The following is a 19375-nucleotide window of genomic DNA, read 5'->3' as shown; positions in this document are numbered from 1 at the left end:
TTTTGTTGGTCTACCGCCAAGATATATACATAAAACGATAGCTATTTGCGAACAATTTAGTGCAAAAAAACAGTTCTTTTATTATTTAAAAATGAAAAATAATTTTATATATTTATCGGTGACGTCTAGGTTTGCTAACTGTATTTTTTGTAAGTAGGAGTCGCATTGGAAAAGTGCGTGTAGCTTTCTGTCTTTGATGACAACTTATGATATGAAACCTAAAACCTAAGTCGGTTTATACAGAGTACTTTGGGGTGATTTTTTAGAACAACGATCGTATTTACGGCAAACAAAAAAATTTATTTCTAAAATTTCTAAAAATTTAATATGCAACTGTTTTCGATGTGGAACGAATTAGTCACTATATTTATTTTTAAGATTACTTGATATGACAAATTGATGCTGCAGAAATGCAATTCATCTTTTGAACTTTTTCCGTCTCGTTCCTTGTTCCCTGTTCTTTTTAGCCATTTTTTGTTGAAACTTAATCTTTTTCTTTCTTTTAAGTTCCTTCAGAATTACTTCTGGTCGTTTCAGTTCGCTTTTTACAGGTTTACCAGTTTTCTCGTCTATTGTCACACGTCGCAGCCTGAAACGCGGTGCAGCGTAATTATTGCCCTTTCCAGTTTATATATTATAAGAATAACACACGGATACGTAAACTATATAAGTTTTATGCAAGTTACTTTTCGAACTACTATGCTAGTAGATTGATGTCAATTTGCACAGTGAAAAATTATTGTGGCTGCCTAAATGTATCTGTTTCTTGTATTAAACAGGTGCTTCGGGAGCTTCAGACCTCCGATAGGGTACAGTATCTTCACATGTTTCAATCATTGCTTCCTATTCATTGCAAACTAATTTATATATATTATTCCTTATAAATTAGGATCGCGTTTTTTTTCCATGATTTCCACACAAGCTGTTAGCAATGTTTATATACTTACTTGGGCTGGAAGCGTTGGTTGACGCCCAACTCTCTGCGGAAAAGCTTCTGCTTTCCAAACATATCACCTTCCTGCTCCTCGTCGCTATTATAAGTGGCGCCATAGTCAATATTGTTCTTTTGTTTCCACTGCTTATACAGGTCTTTTTTGTACGAAGCTGGCACTAAAACGCCCGATTCTGTTCGAATCTTCTTGTTTTTGGGATCACTTCCATCATCGTCGAGCACGAAGCGCTTCTTCTTCCGATCCCACTTCATCTGTCTTTTGTTCTTACGAATATCATCAACGTCTTCACCAAGTAAATCCAGCACCTCAGATTGTATTTCGCGACTGAAATTCTTGTCAAGGCCGAGACCCCTTTCAAAATGGTGATTTGAAGGCACGTGCGGAATGTAGAATTTCTCATCGCGAAAACTATCAGGTTTAACGCGTTTCTTCACATTCAGTAATCGATGTTTTGTAGCTTCAGCAAACACTTTCGAAATCACATCTTCATCGGCAGCTTCGAGCGTACTTACTGGTCGAGGTTCAGCATATTTTAGTCCATAGGAGCCCTTTTCTTTTTCGTCGGAGTTCCTGTGCGATAAGAGCCGCTAGTTAATTTTAAACCCTATCAGTAATAGATGGGAGATGGTTTGTGAGTAGTTCAATAAAACTTCGAATTGTTACAATCACAGATATTCTTACTCTTGTTACAGATTGCAAAGGAAAAGCACTGATAGAAGATCATTTTCAACACACATTTTCTCGATAAGAGTATCATGGGTCTGACGTTTTTTCTTCATGATTGTCGCAGCGTCTGTTTTCCCCGTGTTGCCAATTTCGAAAATCGTTGCCGATGGTTTGAACTTCTTACAGGCTTCAATCATACTTTCTCGAGCAGAATCGATTGAGTCCTTCCTGAAAATCGGATGCAAGGGAAGCTAACCCAAGAATACAGTAGGTTTAATATTATATATATATAATACGCAATATTATATATATAAATATTATATATAGTATAATACGCAAATAATTTTATTCTTAATTTCTATCGTACAAGCGTATCCATTAAAATCGATTTTAGGTGACAGACCTGCTTGTCTCTCTAGGCTTATTGTTTAACCCAAATAGTGGACTATACCATACCGTTTCTTTGAGAAGGGATTTCATGCGTTTATTGGACTCCGCAGACGCGGTCGGACGTGACTTCCTGTATTGCTGCAATGCATTAGAGCATACCCGTTTCATGTTCATCAGTTCGACGCTTGTCTTATGCAGACTATCGAGAAACGAACGCTCTTCATCAAAAACAAGCTCAGGCACTGAACCAGTCACACCTGATTCATCCTTCAAATAAGAAGAAATAAACTGGATTCTTACTGGTCCTCTTGACCTCATGTCATTCTCGAAAAAAATTCAATAAAATTTTATCTTAATTGAAAGTTAGTGCTTTTACTGTTTAGACTAAAACCTATAAACAATATTCGCCGTTACTGAATCATTGCGGTTATAGATAATAGCTAAACGCACAGCGGACTCTATGAAGCTAACCTCAGTCATGTTATCGTCACTAAATTTAAGTGGGGTATCGAGGAAGAGATGCAGATCTTGAAGATACGCTGCCTCATCAGGACTCACGAAACTGAACGCCGTTCCAAACCGGCCGGCCCGTGCAACTCGACCTACACGATGAACAAACAGCTTTGGTTTTGCTGGAAAACTGAAGTTAATGACGTGGTCCAGTAACGGAATATCAATTCCTCGAGCCGCTACATCGGTCACAAGCATGATGCGAACTATCTTTGACTTGAAGCTGGCTACAGCTATTTTACGTGCCTGCTGATCCAACGAACTATACACGCAACTACACGGTATACCTGCTTTCTCGAAAATCTGAAATTATCGAAAATCCCCGCATAACGTTTAAAATAGTTTTGGAATCCTGTTTTAAAGACGGAAGGACAGGCCATTTCATCAACGACTTTTTAAAGGAAATATATCGAGCGTGGACGTAACGCACCTCCTTTAGGTACTCAACATGATGCTTGGTAGGCACAAAGACAACGGTTAGTTGTTTATTTTCCAAGAGTGTCCTAACGAGATGGATGACTGCGGGGTATTTATCCTCATCTCGCATCACCCAGAAGACCGTTTTAAGTGTATCTGGCAGCTTGGAGTCGGTATTAAGGCGGATTAAAATCGGATCCTTGAGACCAGCCCTGGCGAAATCGACTAAAAGTCGGGGTAAAGTTGCCGAAAAGAGTACTGTCTGGCGAACGTCGGGAAGCCGGTTCAGGGTTTCTGTCATTTGTTCTTGAAATCCCATCTCGAATAACCTTCATAAAATATTCATTAGTATCTATTAGATTCATTAGAGCATACATCAGCAAACAAAATATCTGTACGAACATATATTCTCCTCAAGCATGCACACGAATATATAGCCTACTTCAACAGTAACTAAAAATATCGTTCTCAAACGATACTAAAAGCAGAGACTTCTTCGTTCCGCATATAATACGCAATGTTTGAGTCATTGCACGAAGTAGACTTACCTGTCAGCCTCGTCAAATACAACATATTCAACTGTTTTCAGCTTAAGGTTCATCTCCATGATGAGATGCAGTAATCGGCCTGGCGTACCAATGATAATATCAGGATTTTCATGCATTGCCGCAAATTGATCTTCAAGTGCGTCGCCTCCAAGAATAACTACACTTTGTAGATCAGTAAACTTTCCTAGATCTTTGCAAAAGCGATGAGTCTGCACAGCCAACTCTCGCGTAGGTGCAATAATGAGAGCCCTTGCGCCGGTCACGGCTGAATGCGCCTTCAGGCGTTCGAATAAAGGAAGGAGAAAGGCGGCCGTTTTTCCGGACCCCGTGCGAGCCATGGCGACGACGTCTTGACCTTGCAGAATTACTGGTATCGCCTATAAAATAGATGATAACGAAGTTCAGTAACAACTAACTATAGCCTTGCTATTACGGTGGAAGGGGGGCACTTTAAGACATAATACTCGTAATCACAAAATTTCAAAAAAATTGTTCTTACCGCGTCACAATCTATGTGCACGAAAGTATAATGGTGATGGAAATTTACCTTTACGAAACAAAAAAGTGGTCAACTCCGCCTGCAAACCACTTCTTACATTAACTGTGCTCACGCCTCTAACCCGTGTTTATGACCAACAAACTAAACAGTACAGAACGTATTTTTAAAATAGGCATGTTTGAATTTGAATTATAGCGTACTTTGCGTTGAATAGGCGTTGGTTGTTTATAGCCTTTTTTCTGAATGCCCTTTAAGATATTGTGGCTGAGGCCGAGTGCCTGGAATCCTCCAGATTTGTTTTTCGATACGGCTGCAAGCAGCTTCTCTGCTTCAAATCCTTCCATTTCGTCTTCGGAATTCTCGTTTACTTCGGATCGATGTTCAAGCATCTCGCTGTCGATTTCCATTTCCTGTGGAACATAATTTCTATGTTAGAAAAGCTGAACTGAGGAGAGAGGTGAAATGAACCATTTAATAGTTAAATCAATCTGAATGATTATTTCAGTGTCAAGGTTAAAATTTATCTTGACTGACGTTACGCGTTATCTTATCTCGACCAGCTGGGTCGTGGACACAAGAATCCAAATTTTCATTCTTGTATTTAAAAATCGGACACAAACATTGGGAAATAGACTGCTTGCCACTAGATTAAAAAATTGCATTAATTCTTATAAAAAAAAAAGTTAAAGCGTAAGGGAGCTTCACAAAAAACCATATCATACACAATACCTATGTAGTCTTAAAGTAACACTGGTTTAATTATTCCCAACAAGTTTTAGTTTCTTCACATACCTTTTATTTGCCAGTGACCTTTTCATACTATATTATTTAATCAAAGAATGTTGGTAGCAAAGCCTGATTTAAAATGCGGACGCCTAAATAATCATCAGCGTTCACTAAATCTCGCGGCCATCAAAAGCAGATCAACGCTAGCTTAAATCTACTTCAGCGCACAAGATATTTACGCCATTATATATCAGTTTCTACTACCGAAGAAGTACATAAAGGGAATATTAGAAAAAAGGCATAGCCTATTGCGTGATTAGTAAAATTGAGTAAACGATATAGCAGGCAATTACAGGACAATGAAATAAATTAAAAAAACACTTCACCTGTCATTCTGGTTATGACCAGAACTAATGTTAGTTACAGCTGGAATAACCTATGTCCTTTACATAAGATACCAAACTAAGCAGTAGAAGTGACACTTACATTAACGTTATTATTTAATTATTTTTCTAACCTTGTCCGATGCTTTTTCCCTCCCCTTTGTCTTTTTCAGATACTTTTTCTTCTCCATATTTGTATAGAGGGATACAACGCTGAATAATTGGAGTAATGAATACACTTTTCCACTCGTTAACAGGATATATGCATCACATGAACTTCAGTTCACTATTCCAGTCGAAATAACAACGTAAGCACGTGCTTTAATACGCGGAACTTCTGCTGCAAATTGGCGGAGGGTGTGTATCGGATGGTCAGACTGTTCACACATTCCGATGTTGTGTCGTTGTATACTAATTTCATATGCTGTCGTATACAACGTATCGTGCCAGGTGAAGGTTTGATTAGGTCCTCGTGATCTTTCGAGAATCTTTGGTAGCTGAAAAATTCTCGTGAGCTCAAAATACTTAACTAGGTTGTGCGTGTTAGGGTAAACTATTATCAGAAACAGTGTAGCACGAAATCGTTTCGTGACAATCAACACAAGTGAACTGACCCGTCCAGTGTCTGAATAGGGCATGAAAGACGCAATGAATCCTGAGACTCCTGTTTCAAGTGAAATGCCACTTGATGCCCTCAAAATGTGGCCTAAAATGATTCAAGCTGTTAAATCTGATATGGTGAGTAACCTATGGTAATCTCAATGCAACCTTGCTTGTCACGCTACTTACTGTTATTTGTTAGACTTTAGAGGTCTTTATCTCGTACTGTTTTTTCTGTTCTGAACATTGAGATCGCTTTGAGTTATGCTCTAGTTCGTTTTAATGCATATTTTTGTGCTAACGATTCATTGTACTTGGAATGGGATTCTCTCAGGCGACGGTTAGATTCCCAAATTTTATCTGATCGCATATGTTGTGTAGTATTTGTCTATAGCGGTACTTTAACTAGCGACTCTGGTTCTTTCAACCACAAGTTTAGCTATCCACGCCACAGTAGCAACACAGCGGGTGTATCAAGAACAATGATCCTTTGAGGATGTAAAAGGCGTACCAGTTTACATAATCAATTCCATTTACTACAAACAAAATGCTTTTAGGAAACTATATATTTTGCGTTACCGTTACTACCTCCAGAGCTTAAGCAGTTGAGCTGTGCACAGTGAAACGTGACGTACGCAAGATTCTGGAAACTTGTACAGCGAAGTAGAGTTCTATAGCCAAAACTACTACCGGCCACTAACAAGTACAAAACATGACCCTTATAGAAACTCTGTGTTTCTGAAGAATTTATAAAAAACTCGAAAGTGCTTAGTGACTGTCGCCAGATCGTACGTTTAGTTTGGACGTTTTTCACATTAAGTTAGTTGGTTATCATGATAACTGGTCAGCCTACGTATGGTACTTGCCTTTAAAAGCAACAATACGGTTGAAAAACGCGTGATTTATTTACTTCTGCACGGAAGCTTAGAATTATTTTTACCAAAAACAAGAAGTCATTGGAGTCGTTAAATGTGAGTTACCGTTTGTGTGGATCGTGTTATTCATTGTATAGGATTTTGATATCCTTAAAAAAGTTATTGGCTACAACAAGCAATTAGGTATTTTAATGCAAATAACTTGTGCGATAACCTCTAGTGCTTAAACGTTTCTCAAACTCATGTGGATATACCGCACCCTTATCTCATGATTTTCTCTAGGACAAAGATCACGCCATGGACTTTTGCAATCTATTAGATAGGACGCTCGACGAACTTACGCATATACACTCCGTAGTCGAAAGGCGTACACAAATGGAGGAGTTGCAACAGCAGGCATCCGGAACGACTGAGGATGGAAGTGGTGCGGCGAAAAATGACGAGGGTCGTAAAAGAGCTCGAATGAAATTCACTCCAAAGCGACAGGAGACACCAAGACCCTAAATGATTGTGCCAGTAAAGCCTGTCAAGACAGCTTGGTAAATATAGTGACACGACACCATGTGACCAACAAATGGATATACTGTACATACTGTACATATGTAATTCATTGTATAATATTGGAAAGCACTACTATGAGAATAAGAATCATTGTGTATACCATTAATAATATGTATGTAATAAATATAATGTTTAAGTTTATCAGTGCTATCTAACAGTTTAATTAGAGGTACACCATTGTGAATGGGAAGAATTGTTTTCCTGACGGGATGATCAAATAAAACGAGATAAGAGATTCCCACAATATACGGTATTAGTGAAGTCGGTGTCTCTAACTAGTAGAATGGTTTACTCATAGAAACAGTCATTTAAATAATAACATTCAAAACGTGGTCACATGCATAGGAGCGGTTAGACGTAAGCAAATGAATCAAAGAACCTTTACGTTCACCGAATGCGCTGGATCATTTCACATTTCATTACGTGCGCCGAAGTCCTTTTCATGTCACTGCGGTCCTAAGGGTATCCTAGACATAAATATCTAAAGCATCTTTTCAATCTGCTACCTTTGTTAGTTGCATGCACATGCATATTCTCTAAGTAAAAATTACATTTATATACATGAAAATATTAACATTTATTATTAGGAGCGGTTAGACGTAAGCAAATGAATCAAAGAACCTTTACGTCCACCGAATGCGCTGGATCATTTCACATTTCATTACGTGCGCCAAAGTCCTTTTCATTTCACTGCGGTCCTAAGGGCATCCTAGACATAAATATCTAAAGCATCTTTTCAATCTGCTACCTTTGTTAGTTGCATGCGCATGCATATGTCTCTAAATAAAAATTACGTTTATATACATGAAAATATTAACATTTATTATTTTACATCTTTATTCGGTTTTGTTGCACACTCGGTACATCCCTGCTCTGCTCTAGCGTGCTCGCGAATCATTTTGATCTTCACACCCACGCACTGCCCTTCATGCCCCTATCCTTTTGTCTGTCTGTCATATAGTCACCCAACCTGTACTCATTCGCACAATCACTCTGATTACAATTACCCAGTCCTAACATAAGTTTCTACCTTCCATATATATATATATATATATATATATATATATGCTTTAGACATTATAAATCTCTTAATAACAGATCTGTGTGTACTATATTTTGCATTTCTGAACGACTGGATTCCTCCCTCTTATATTTAATTAAGATATATCTTAGTTAAATGTCATGTCTCCTATGAATGTATTGGTTTATTTAATTTTCATCATACGACTATGGTTGCGTATAAACCATGGTTGTTTCTCCACCAGATATCACCTTAAAATAAAAATATTCTAGGAATAAGAAACTAGAAGCTAGAAGTCGTTTAATAGGCTTTAGACTGAAACTATGTACAATACAGATTTCCTCTATTGCTGCCTGATATAGAAAGCAAAACAACCAATGTGTGCACGCTCGGCTACGCAGTTCATAGACAAGGCAATGACTCAATAGCATTCTGTTTACTGGGACCGATGGGTGATTTGCTTTATGAATATCACTCCACCTAGCTAATACTCTTACGAAAGATTATGAACAAAAATCCATCTTGCGCCCCGACCGGTAGAATCAAAGGAAGATCGAATACTGCTGTGTACTGATCCAGTACTGATTCAGCCTGATCAAGGCTAGCTATAATCTAGCCCAGCCAAAAAAAACCTAGCTAATCCGCCAAATTCATATGGTAGACAATACTTATACAGTTTTTCGACGTTTCTGTTGTCCCACTTCTACACACAGAATGTTCATTCCTTAAATGTTCAGTGACTCTCTCATCCTCCTTTTGTTTTTCCTCTACGATTCACTAAATTCGTCTTTTCCGCTATTTTCTTTATGAGTTACTAGTTACCCACGTGAAGTCGTAACTAACATCTGTTACCATGTGCATTTTTTCACACGACATATGGAAAAAGGTGTGATTTACGAATACACTCAATATGAAATCCAGTTATTCACTGTCATGAGCAAGTGTTCGCAACGTCAACCAGTACAGGATGGTTGGGTCACATCTAAGCGTTTCCTGTACATTCGTTTAAAGCGGCGGACAAGCACTCTAGCCTGGATAGCCGCCATTTTTGCGTCAATATTGCATTGAAAATACCAACCACACCGGCAGCTGTAGCAGATCGAACAGTGTCATACATTCCTACAAGAATTAGTTGTTCGGTTCTTTACACTGGATCGGTAGCCGGGGCCATTCACCTCGATGATGAAAGATCGTACCTGTCACTGGACGAGTTCCAGCGGCAACGGCGCTGTTGACCACAACATTATCTTAGCAGGCTATTTACTTAGACTTTTTGATTTGTGTCAACCACTCAACTCATCAATCTACATTGCTGCGTACTCCATCTGTACATAGAGCTTGTCGACGCCAATTTGTTTGAAGATGGCTTGTGTATGACTGAGAATTTGAGAAAGATCGGCTCTTCGTGCGACCTCCAGCTTCATGTTGCCTATGTAAACACCACTGCACAACGTCCAAAAGTGCTTATCCTGAAAAAAGAATTAGGCGTACAGTTGAGTTTAAGAAAGGAATGCATTTCAATGCATTGCAGCGACCAATTGTAGACTTTTTAAAAATATACTTATTTATTATTATAAATTACTAGTAACTACTAGCCGCACTTCGTATAGATATATTTCGAAAAACTCAAACCTCCGGGTAATGCTTGTACGTAAGCCTTACCTGTACACTGTAAACGCCGTCTAAAGCGCTAACTCTCTGGAAGCAGGACTGCAGCTGGCCATCAAGTGCATGTGGGACTCGCTGCATCAAAACTGAAATGGACTCCTTTAGGAGTGGGTAAACACTGATCAAGATGAGTATAGCAATGAACATCGAACAGAGGGGATCGGCAATCATCCAACGGAACTGGCTCACCAGAAAGGCTGAGACGATAACGCCTACAGAACCAAGCGTATCCGCCAGAATGTGCAAGAGCACACCTTGCATTAACTGACTTCGGCTTCCAACTCCTGTGCTGCAGGAGGAACCTGATCGAACACAGCAAACGCAGACAGAAAACAGGGGCAACGGCAACACGGTATGTATATTGCCATATTTAGCTAAAATTACTGGACAAACATTGATTAGTTGGCAGCTCTCTGTACAACTGCTGTATTTGTCTCGGTACACCTAATGAAACGTCAAGTGATTTAGTAGATCCGGGCGTAAACACACTTCCTTTTGTACTGAAAATTAGTCGTCTGAAAAAATGCCTAATGACAGTACTAGCCGTGAAAATATTTAAGCATAGGTCGTAAAATGGAGAAGGGCAAGTATGTGTTCGCGAAATTTAGTCCTTATATGACCGAAAAAAAAGTATGTCTGACACGACCTGTTATTTGGCTCTGTTTCTTACTCTGCCATTGCGTGCGTAAGTAATGAATGAGAAATTGCAGCTACGAATGTTTGATGGGAAAATAGAGAGCTCTTTGTAATTACCTCCGTGGCTATGGCCATGACCACCGTGAGACGTGTGTCCATTTAAAGGCAACCCATTTTCATGGCCTGTGCCTACTCCAGCCATATTGAGTAGAATATTATCTGTCTTGTCAACGGATCCATGATTGTGAACGTGTCCATGGTCATGTGAGTGACCGTGCCCACTGCTGCCTGCATAAGAAAGGAAGGTAATAGCGCTACGCCACCATTAGCAATAAAAACAACAACGCCAACCAAAACCCATTAACTCTGCTTAAAACAACCTTCTCTACATGTATTCTTAGTACGAAGTTTATTAGACTATTTATTACGAAGCCTGAAGTATGTGACTGTTTTCTATATCTTGTTTATTGTTAATATTATAATTTGGCTATATTAATAGCAACAGCCGTACCGTGAGAATGGCCGTGACCTCCATGGTTGAGAGCGAAGATGCCGATCAAATTCACGAAGAGTCCGGCAACGGAGACCAGGAACAGACGTTCGTGTTTCACCTCTGGAGGTTCCATTAGCCGCTATAGTAGTGTAAGAAAAGATGAAAGAACGGCATATACCTCTTAATAGAAATGTGTTACCCATTAACTTCTTAAGCATCGCAAAACAACAGTAATATTAAAACGAAATTACTAAGTGCTGTATGCCGCCCTTGGCCAAACAGCGACCATAAAATTACCTGAAGTAAAATCTAACAGCTTTTCTACACATGATACATAGGATAACGGGATAGCGTTTGTGCATTTAAAGCAAGCATAGTACATAATTAAAGTAGATATATTTTTATATATCTACTTTCAATGTTTGAAAAACTATTCAGAAGCAGTGGTATTCATCTTGCACTACATATATTTGAAGTAGCTAGCTTTTCCTTCAACCAAAGTGAGTTATCGTGGTTGTACGCAGAATACAACTAAACACAAAATTACTTACTTCAACGGCCTCTGAAAGGATGAAGAATGCAATGAACACGAGGAAAAGTCCATTGACAAAGCCTGCCAACACTTCGGCCCGTACGTATCCAAATGTGAATCGTTCATTGGGTCGCCACTTCATAATAATAGACGCAACTAAGCCGGTTACAAGTGCCGAGCAATCGAAGAACATGTGGAATGAGTCCGAAATCAGACCCAAACTGCCAAAATTGAGTAGGGATAATATGAGCTACAATTAGATAATGCCAGCAATAGAAGTTAGATGCACAAAAGCTAGTCAAGACAACTTACATTAACTTTTCACGTATAGTAGTAATTACTTCTACCTAGCAAATTTTAAGTGCTAACTGTACCTTCGCAGTCCCCTAGTAGATACTAGTAATCGACAATAGTTTCCACGTATATTTCTTAGCAGATGATCGTCTCTCTTTACGTAACTTAAAGACGAAAAGGTACACGCTGTGAACCCTAGTAGCTTGAACTAGACTCCAAGCATTCAGACTTTTCTATATATATTTTATTTCATGCTGGTACTCACCTATTCGTCCACAGTCCGTAGAAGAGCTCAACGAAGGCGAATCCAAGATTGATACAGAGGAACAGGAACAGATTCCTTGTAGCCTGATCGGAGAGAACGACTCTGAAGAGAGACAGGGCATAGCATAAGAACGAACCTTGCAGAAAACACTTGGATTGCCAAACAGTTCCTTCGGCATTCCAGCGGGGACGCCATCTACCGTGTTCGCTGTACGATCACACGGAATCATTACCGTAACATAGTCAAATCAAACTGATTTGCCGTATTTCGAGAATAATACAGGCGCTGCCGTATTTTTCTCTTGGATAGAAAGTCACTGGTTCAAAGAAAAATCAATGTAAAATCAGCATGCTACGGTACGCTGGCACAAGAAAAACTACTGCAGAGATATACACAAGACTTGAAGAAAGTCTTATCGTCCCGCTTGTCTAATAATAATGGTACACATCTGGATATCTTTAGCTCCTGTTTTAAGCAATCAATTTTACAAAAATTGCAGCTCTATATATCCGCGAAGGGCTGTTGTTCACGCAACCACGAAATAATCATGGGCGGTTTGTATTTAAATGCGCTACTAGCTGTAGCTGCGTCATAATTAAATATACCTTTCCGCTCAGCTTGCAGAAAGCCTGGTGATTTATGTAACAAGGAAGTTATGACACCGTTCACCGTTAGCGCTATAGTTTTCAAAAGCCCTGGGTGTCTTTGTAGCTTTTCCATTGTCAATATAATATAAAAAAAATACTAGCTTTTCGTGTTAGGCTATTTTTTGTTATAGTACTGACAGTACAGGAAATCGTTATGCGCATAGTAAGCACAAAATCACCTTTCATATTTTACTTCATTGTTGTACACGGGTCTAATCTTAAGACGACAGAAATAGTCGAACTACTTGCGGAAGTTACACAAAGACGCTACAGACGTAACTAATAGATGTCTCCATATACCTAGTACTACAAATAGTTGATAGCGGAACAGTTTCTACTTACTCATGTATTTACCTAAATTAATATAGCAAAAATTGTCACTGATAAAACTGACGGGAAGGGGAAGGGAAAGTAGAACTTTTAATGCAGCCATAATTGCTCTTTCTGTCGTTTTATTCATATTTTACATGAACGATTAATTGCCGCGGCAAATAATAATTAATGACGCGGCAAATTCAAAGCAGGTTTTAGTTTTATCTAAGCGAGCAGCAACCAACCAATCAGATGAAAAATAAACAACCAAGTCCAACTGAAACACCTTGACGTTTTTATCTGACAGTGAATAATAAGTCTTCTTCTACATACACATGGTTTCTAATGCACCAAAAAGGCGCAATTAATGAAATGATACATAGTGATGAATCCTTTGGAAATCTTATAATTTGTATATACAATTTATTTAAAATGCTTCCGATTTCTATGATGAAAATGGCTCTTGATAGTAACAGTTCAGCGAATGCTAACGCACCAAGTGAAATTCTTAATTTTAAGCCGTCAACCCGTCAGCAATCGCGTCCGCAGGCATTTTTTAGGTCGACTTCTGCTGGAGCTTGTATGCCATACGTGTATGAGCACCAGTGAAACAACCTTCATCAATGGACACGATACGTAACTTTTAGGTTGCCTAGGCTCAATCGACAAACAGTAAGACACACTGGCGAGCGTAGCAACGTCATCTTCTATACTGTACTACGCAGTATTCCGAAGGTTGACTGTGGCATGAAGATCATACTGAATTGTTTAACTACGCTATATTTTAGTATATGATTTCAGTTATGGCATTATTACATAAAATATATTTATTTGGGTTATTAAAAGCTATTTGTTTTCTTTTTGACGAGGATAGCTAGGTTTAATCGTCTGCTTCGAATCGTCAATATGGGACGTTGCTGTCCAACTATGTTTAGCATTATGTACAGCCAAAAGCGAGGTTTGATAGAGTTTTGACAGCTAGAATGGGCTGAAAATGTCTGCAACAATTGATTGCAAGATGTCTGCCTATTCTACTCTTTCAACAGGGTTTCTTTAGGTATTTATCTTGCACAGCTCATTCATAATAGGTTCTTTCTTTCAAGCATCCTACTGCGGAAAAGTATTCCGTATTCCGGTTTGCTTTTTTTACATGGCCTTTCGCAATTACTTAACATAATTGTTGTCATTTTATTTCTAATAAATGTATGAATAATAAATTGAGTTTCGTTTTATTCTTCAATGTCCATTGCTGGTCATCATACAGAAGCCGATATGCGCATGGTTTTCAAGTTTCTGCTATAACTACGAATATAAGCGGAACCAGTACGTCCGCGTCTGTGGCTTGCGTTACGATTGTATCGTCGTGGTTAAACTAGTGCATGGGAGTTGTCCTATACGACTGGCCCTAATGCCAGCCCAGCATTTGTTGTCACACGGTATGCTACCGGTAACATTCCGTCTAGAAGAGTTGACTTATATCTAACAGAAAGGACGAGCTGATGGACTTGACGGTCCAAAGCTAAGTTTTCTGGAAACATTTTTGCAGATATCCCTCTGGAAGGATTCCAAGAAACTGCATTAATTATATCAGATTGTAATGGCGAGTTCACCTGTTTGCTTTCCAGCTTAAAAGACAGGTCCGTTTTATTTATTTGGGTATCAAGCAACATCTAATCTCCTCACATATATCTTAAAGCAAGTGCTAATGTGAACGAGCAAACGAGATACTTACTCACATTTTAGCCCAATCAGTAAAAGGAATCGGGGACATAAACATAAAGGCATAGTAGATGCATCGTTGGTCAACGGCAGTACCGATGAGACGACCATTACGATGCTACATGGATCTAATAGCCATTCCAGATGTTTCATACCGCTCATTAGAAACTTCCAAAAAGAACCCGGAGTGAGTACATTGCTAGATCACTAGGTCACGGAAGAAACAGGAAACACTCTGTCAACAAACACTATTTAGTGGAAAGTCTACAAGACGAACCCGTGGACTATGGTACACTAGCTTTTCTATAAAATGCAGATGGCACTTTGAAAAATTTGGCGCCCCGTTCTGAGGTCTATAGTTGCGGAAAAACGCTCCAGTACGACATATACGTTGTTTAGTCTCTGGATTCTAGAATGACCATGGCTTTGAAGGCAACGTTCGCAGCTAAGGCGTTCCGGTTAGGTAATCAATAAGGTGCAAATAGGATTTTAGACGAGGCTTCATGCACGGGCAAATGTCGCTGTGGTTGACAGCACCAAGCTGAGCGTATCGATGGTCGCGCGGTCCATGTACTTCTTACGCTCATCCGGATAACGAAAGCCGTCAATCTTCAGCTGCAACCAATGTTCCGAATAATAATTATTAGCACTTTTGCCGATGGTACACTGTCACGTGGTTGCTCTTCAACGAACGCAGAGACAAATGACACCTAAAATTGCAGTTCCGATAATTCGAGACCGATGGCCAGCCTGTTCAACCAAATGTTTCAGTTCAACATAAGGATAAATATCCGATCCCTCTTACGTGCATAGAATAGACGTACCAGCACACTTCTACGGTCCACTCGCGGCAACCCAGATGTAATCGACAGAATCGATTCGGTAACATCTATAGCCGCCCTGACAAGCCCAAAAACTAGCGGCACCACCGACCATTCCTCAACAACTTCAGTGACTGCGGGCACTAACAGTTACCTCGGATGAGCGATTTTGGAAGAAACGCCGTTGAACAACTGATTCGTTGACTCTCATCAAATAATTGTGAGACGGATAAAACCCTTATGGTGACACTGTGTGCTAAATGTGCGTGGTGTTAAGTCGAGTGGACACCAGCGCGTACGCGTTATGCTTGCGCGTGCATTATAGCTGTATAATTAGAATATTTTATGGATTGTTCTTTTAATCACGATAATAACTTTTGTACTCAAATTATCTGTATTATCCACTCTGACTTACGCGTTAGCCCGAGGCGTGAGCGAAAAATTGTTACCCTCTAATCTTGTATCGTCATTGTCGGAACTGTAGTTCGTTGTACCCTTTCGGGGACGGCCCCTTACTTAAGTGACTGCAGGAGTGGTTGGATGTAATAAAATATAATTTCTCCACTCTTACTTATCATCAGTGACTTAACATCAGCTGTGGTTACTTATATCAATGTATTTCTTAAAACTTTCATTTGATCAAGGAACTTTCTTGATTCTCTGTTCTAGACGCTCAATGTTTTCTATTAATTATTCTCCATTCGAATATAGCCAATTGATTTATATTTTCTTATCTTAGTTACAGTATAGTAGTTGTGCTCGTGTCAGTAACACCCGACAGCTACTCATACCTCTTTATTAATTTGAAATTGAATTATAGTCTTTCACTTTTGTTCTCAAACACTCCTAATCAGGTACTGTATAAACCAAACGATTTTTTGATAGCCCCTTTGTTGTTCTTCCCCTCTCCCATATATATACGTTAGTCAACAGCCTCTCTATGAACTTACAAGTTAGTCAACAGCCTCTGTATGAACTTACAGTATACTTGCAAAACACGGCACGAGTAGGTACTCCCTGTTTCTTATAATTACACTGCACGCATGTAATGCCACACGATCACTATGTCACCAAATGGGTACCCTATGCAATCTCGGCGAACCAAATAATTACCACTTGTTGTCAGTTAGTGACAGTGTCTTAACTATCGGGCCAGTATTTTGATAGAAATATATTTTCTAAGGCCAAACATTGTCTTCTGCAAAAAGAGCCGACTACATAATCGAAACGATGCTTCATCAGTACCAGTCTCATTAATTCGAATTAACCTTGTCACCACGAGCGGTAAATTCTATCTCAACCTGCCTTCGGCAAGCCCTACCGCCATGTCTGACAGAAGACAGTAACCAATCGATGGCGATAGCAAGAGCAGTATCAATTAAGACGGTAGAAGTGAAATCATGTCTGCTATTCGCTAGCCTTTGCTGCCACTCCAACAGCAGGGTAACTTGAACTCGCCACGTTTCAGTGCACCTGCTTCTGGTACTTCCCTGATGTTGCCTGTTTCCGGCCAGCCAATTGATATTTCATTCTCGCCGGCCATTTCAACCCACCTGATCCAGTGAAGCAACCATTCCTTGACACGGCCTGGACCACTGCGATATTTGTATTCCTTGTCGTCAATGTGGATTGGCAACATCGTGCCAATCGACGTTGTGGCTAGATAGAGTTGGCAGCCAGTTTATGTTCAAATTCACCAGGGCATACCGCCGTACACTTTGCCGATCTGTCCACCCACACAGAGGAAACGATTGTCGCATGCACACTCAGATAAACTCACTGCACATCTGCGCACAATGGAGATTCTTTACACGAAGAGAAGACTTTCTTTGTTCTGTTATTCTTGTCGTTCGCTTTCTCCCGATAGCTAACCCACCCTTCCGGATACACGACGGATCAGTGTGTCGCTATATATCCGTAACAGCTGCTGTTCGATTTACAGCAACGCTGGTTTGAGTGGTGAGCGACGATAGAAACCAAAACAGACACACAATAATAGATGCATAAGAAAACTCATACACTCAATGCGGCTGTCAAGACAGCGACGATGATCTCGATAACATCAAACTGGACGGGGCGGTTCATCGAAATTCTGTCTGGAATATTTTGCAGCGTTCGCAATCCTTGAGCAGAAAAGATTCGGACGAGGTTTTTAAGCTATTTAAATAACCCAATAATGAGCAAAGCGTAACTTGTACTAGTGTATTACGAAGCATGTCTACCAACTGGCTAAAGCACCGCAGTGCCTTTTCGGTGTGTCACTTCGCTCCAAATCATAGATCGTTTCAGTTTGATAAATACTGTGTCGGTTTTGGCGGGCCAGTAGCGCAAATTCGGATTCTCAGCGCTGGGTTACATCCAGCGAGGTGTGTAATATCTAGATTGCAAATGGATTATGGGGTAAATCTTTTTTGAGTACTCTAAAGTCGGCAAGGTAGCGCCCAATTAGCTCCGGCGCGTCTGTAATTCAGTAACCAAACGTTAACTGTTGCGGGTTTCATATATTAAACTGCTTAGTTTTTGAACTATTGCTTAACATGTCATCGTGTTAATGTAAAAATAAAATCATTGTAGAATGCAATGTAAGCTTTAATTTATTCATAAATTTGTAGAGAGATATGTTTAATTATAGAAGCAATAGTCTATTAACGGAACTATCATTTTAATCGCGCACGATTGGAATAGGCATGTATACAAGGAATGTCTGTAGGTTCAATGTTGAAACCTTGGTATATCGTAATAAGATCTTTTCCACTTGATGGTAAGGGAAATCATGTAGTAGAGGCAAGAGGGTCACTTATATCTTTCGATCTATGATTTTAGCATTTAGTTGAGTTTATTGATGAGGTCCTGTTACTATTAACTTGGCCGTTTCTAAGCAATAGATATGAATAAGAATCACTAGTAAAATTGATTAGTTGATATGGTAAAATGTGGTATATGATGAAATAAATATTTTTCATTCTGTTCCGTATCTAGAAAAATTATAGTTGTAAAATAAGTTAAAATTTACTATAATGGAATTAACGTGCACTGCCCAAACGGTAGCAGTATCAATAATAAGAACGGAAATTACTGTGACATAGCAAAAGGAGAGAAAAGTTCCATTGCGAAAATGCCAATGCGTAACAATTTTTCGTATCCACTCTATTCACGAAGAGTGCGACAAGAGTGCACTGTTAAAATCTTGCTAGGATTTTGTTTATATTAAATGCTAGCAGTCGGTGCCACTGAAGAAACAAATACTAGGAGACTACGGCTCTCGAATGTCTTTTATATTCCCCCGCATTATATAGAAGAAATGCCATCTTTTTTATATGAAAGTAAGAAAAAATCAGTACAGATGTTATGCACGAATGAAAAACAGAAGACGTGTATTTTTATATAACAGTTTCAAATATAATAACAATAATAACAGTATAATAATAAATGATAGCAACATACATATATTGTATACACGGGTACTCGATTATTACAAATAGAAAAATACATGCTAAGACAATCAATGTTTTCAAGAAAGAGCTAAGAGATGAATACGTCGTGAGAATAGCCGAAAATATGTCCTTTAATCCCATATTAGCATAGTAAATAAATAAACACTGTGCAAAATTAGAATAAAAATAGTAGGCTGGGTTGCGCAATAACAGCGAGGGCCGGTAAAAGACAGACAATTGCGCCCAACTTTTTTCATATTTTTGGGAAATTGCACACTATTATTAACTCGATCGAGTACGTTATATACTTCCTATTCATACTCAGTCTAGGTTTCCCGAAGTTCCAATAAACAGAATAAGAGCGAAAACTCTAGAAGGCCCCATCTCTTCAAAAGTTAGAATTTT

The 19375-nt window shown here is 39.2% G+C and overlaps 3 protein-coding genes and 1 long non-coding RNA gene across 8 annotated transcripts; 2 read left to right on the top strand and 2 right to left on the bottom strand.

Annotated features, from left to right (window-relative positions):
* Positions 1–336: 336 nt before the first annotated feature.
* LOC111259810 (ATP-dependent RNA helicase DDX54) lies at positions 337–5404 on the bottom strand. Of its 2 annotated transcripts, none has more exons than XM_022832056.2 (9): positions 5227–5404; positions 4184–4393; positions 3485–3861; positions 2950–3265; positions 2481–2822; positions 2076–2276; positions 1689–1870; positions 948–1523; positions 337–589 (listed from the first exon to the last, which is right to left on the bottom strand). In XM_022832056.2, the coding sequence occupies exons 1-9, from the start codon at positions 5281–5283 to the stop codon at positions 418–420; spliced, it is 2433 nt and encodes an 810-aa protein (XP_022687791.1). In that variant the 5' UTR covers positions 5284–5404; the 3' UTR covers positions 337–417. The 2 variants fall into 2 exon arrangements, with proteins under 2 accessions (XP_022687791.1, XP_022687792.1); XM_022832057.2 differs by having other exon boundaries at positions 2076–2147.
* Positions 5405–5516: 112 nt separating this feature from the next.
* Positions 5517–7372, top strand: LOC111259819 (uncharacterized). Its single transcript, XM_022832094.2, has 2 exons — positions 5517–5830; positions 6850–7372. The coding sequence occupies exons 1-2, from the start codon at positions 5729–5731 to the stop codon at positions 7069–7071; spliced, it is 324 nt and encodes a 107-aa protein (XP_022687829.1). The 5' UTR covers positions 5517–5728; the 3' UTR covers positions 7072–7372.
* A 551-nt stretch (positions 7373–7923) lies between these two features.
* On the bottom strand, positions 7924–17695 carry ZnT86D (solute carrier family 30 member 7). 4 transcript variants are annotated; one of them, XM_022832077.2, is made up of 8 exons: positions 17090–17695; positions 14729–15330; positions 12038–12139; positions 11498–11699; positions 10965–11085; positions 10571–10741; positions 9812–10119; positions 7924–9618 (listed from the first exon to the last, which is right to left on the bottom strand). In XM_022832077.2, exons 2-8 carry the CDS (start codon positions 14875–14877, stop codon positions 9454–9456), a joined length of 1218 nt encoding a protein of 405 aa, XP_022687812.1. In that variant the 5' UTR covers positions 14878–15330; positions 17090–17695; the 3' UTR covers positions 7924–9453. The 4 variants fall into 4 exon arrangements, with proteins under 4 accessions (XP_022687812.1, XP_022687816.1, XP_022687814.1 ...); XM_022832081.2 differs by having other exon boundaries at positions 14733–15330; positions 17090–17692; XM_022832079.2 differs by lacking the exon at positions 17090–17695 and adding an exon at positions 16518–17076.
* On the top strand, positions 10041–13279 carry LOC147753578 (uncharacterized). Its single transcript, XR_015310743.1, has 2 exons — positions 10041–10169; positions 12052–13279. It is a non-coding gene; the product is annotated as an uncharacterized LOC147753578 (long non-coding RNA).
* Positions 17696–19375: the final 1680 nt, after the last annotated feature.

The sequence above is a fragment of the Varroa jacobsoni genome, unplaced genomic scaffold (assembly GCF_002532875.2).
Source record: "Varroa jacobsoni isolate VJ856 unplaced genomic scaffold, vjacob_1.0 scaffold_369, whole genome shotgun sequence".
NCBI lineage: Eukaryota > Metazoa > Arthropoda > Arachnida > Mesostigmata > Varroidae > Varroa > Varroa jacobsoni.
This window is presented reverse-complemented; position numbering and strand designations above follow the sequence as displayed.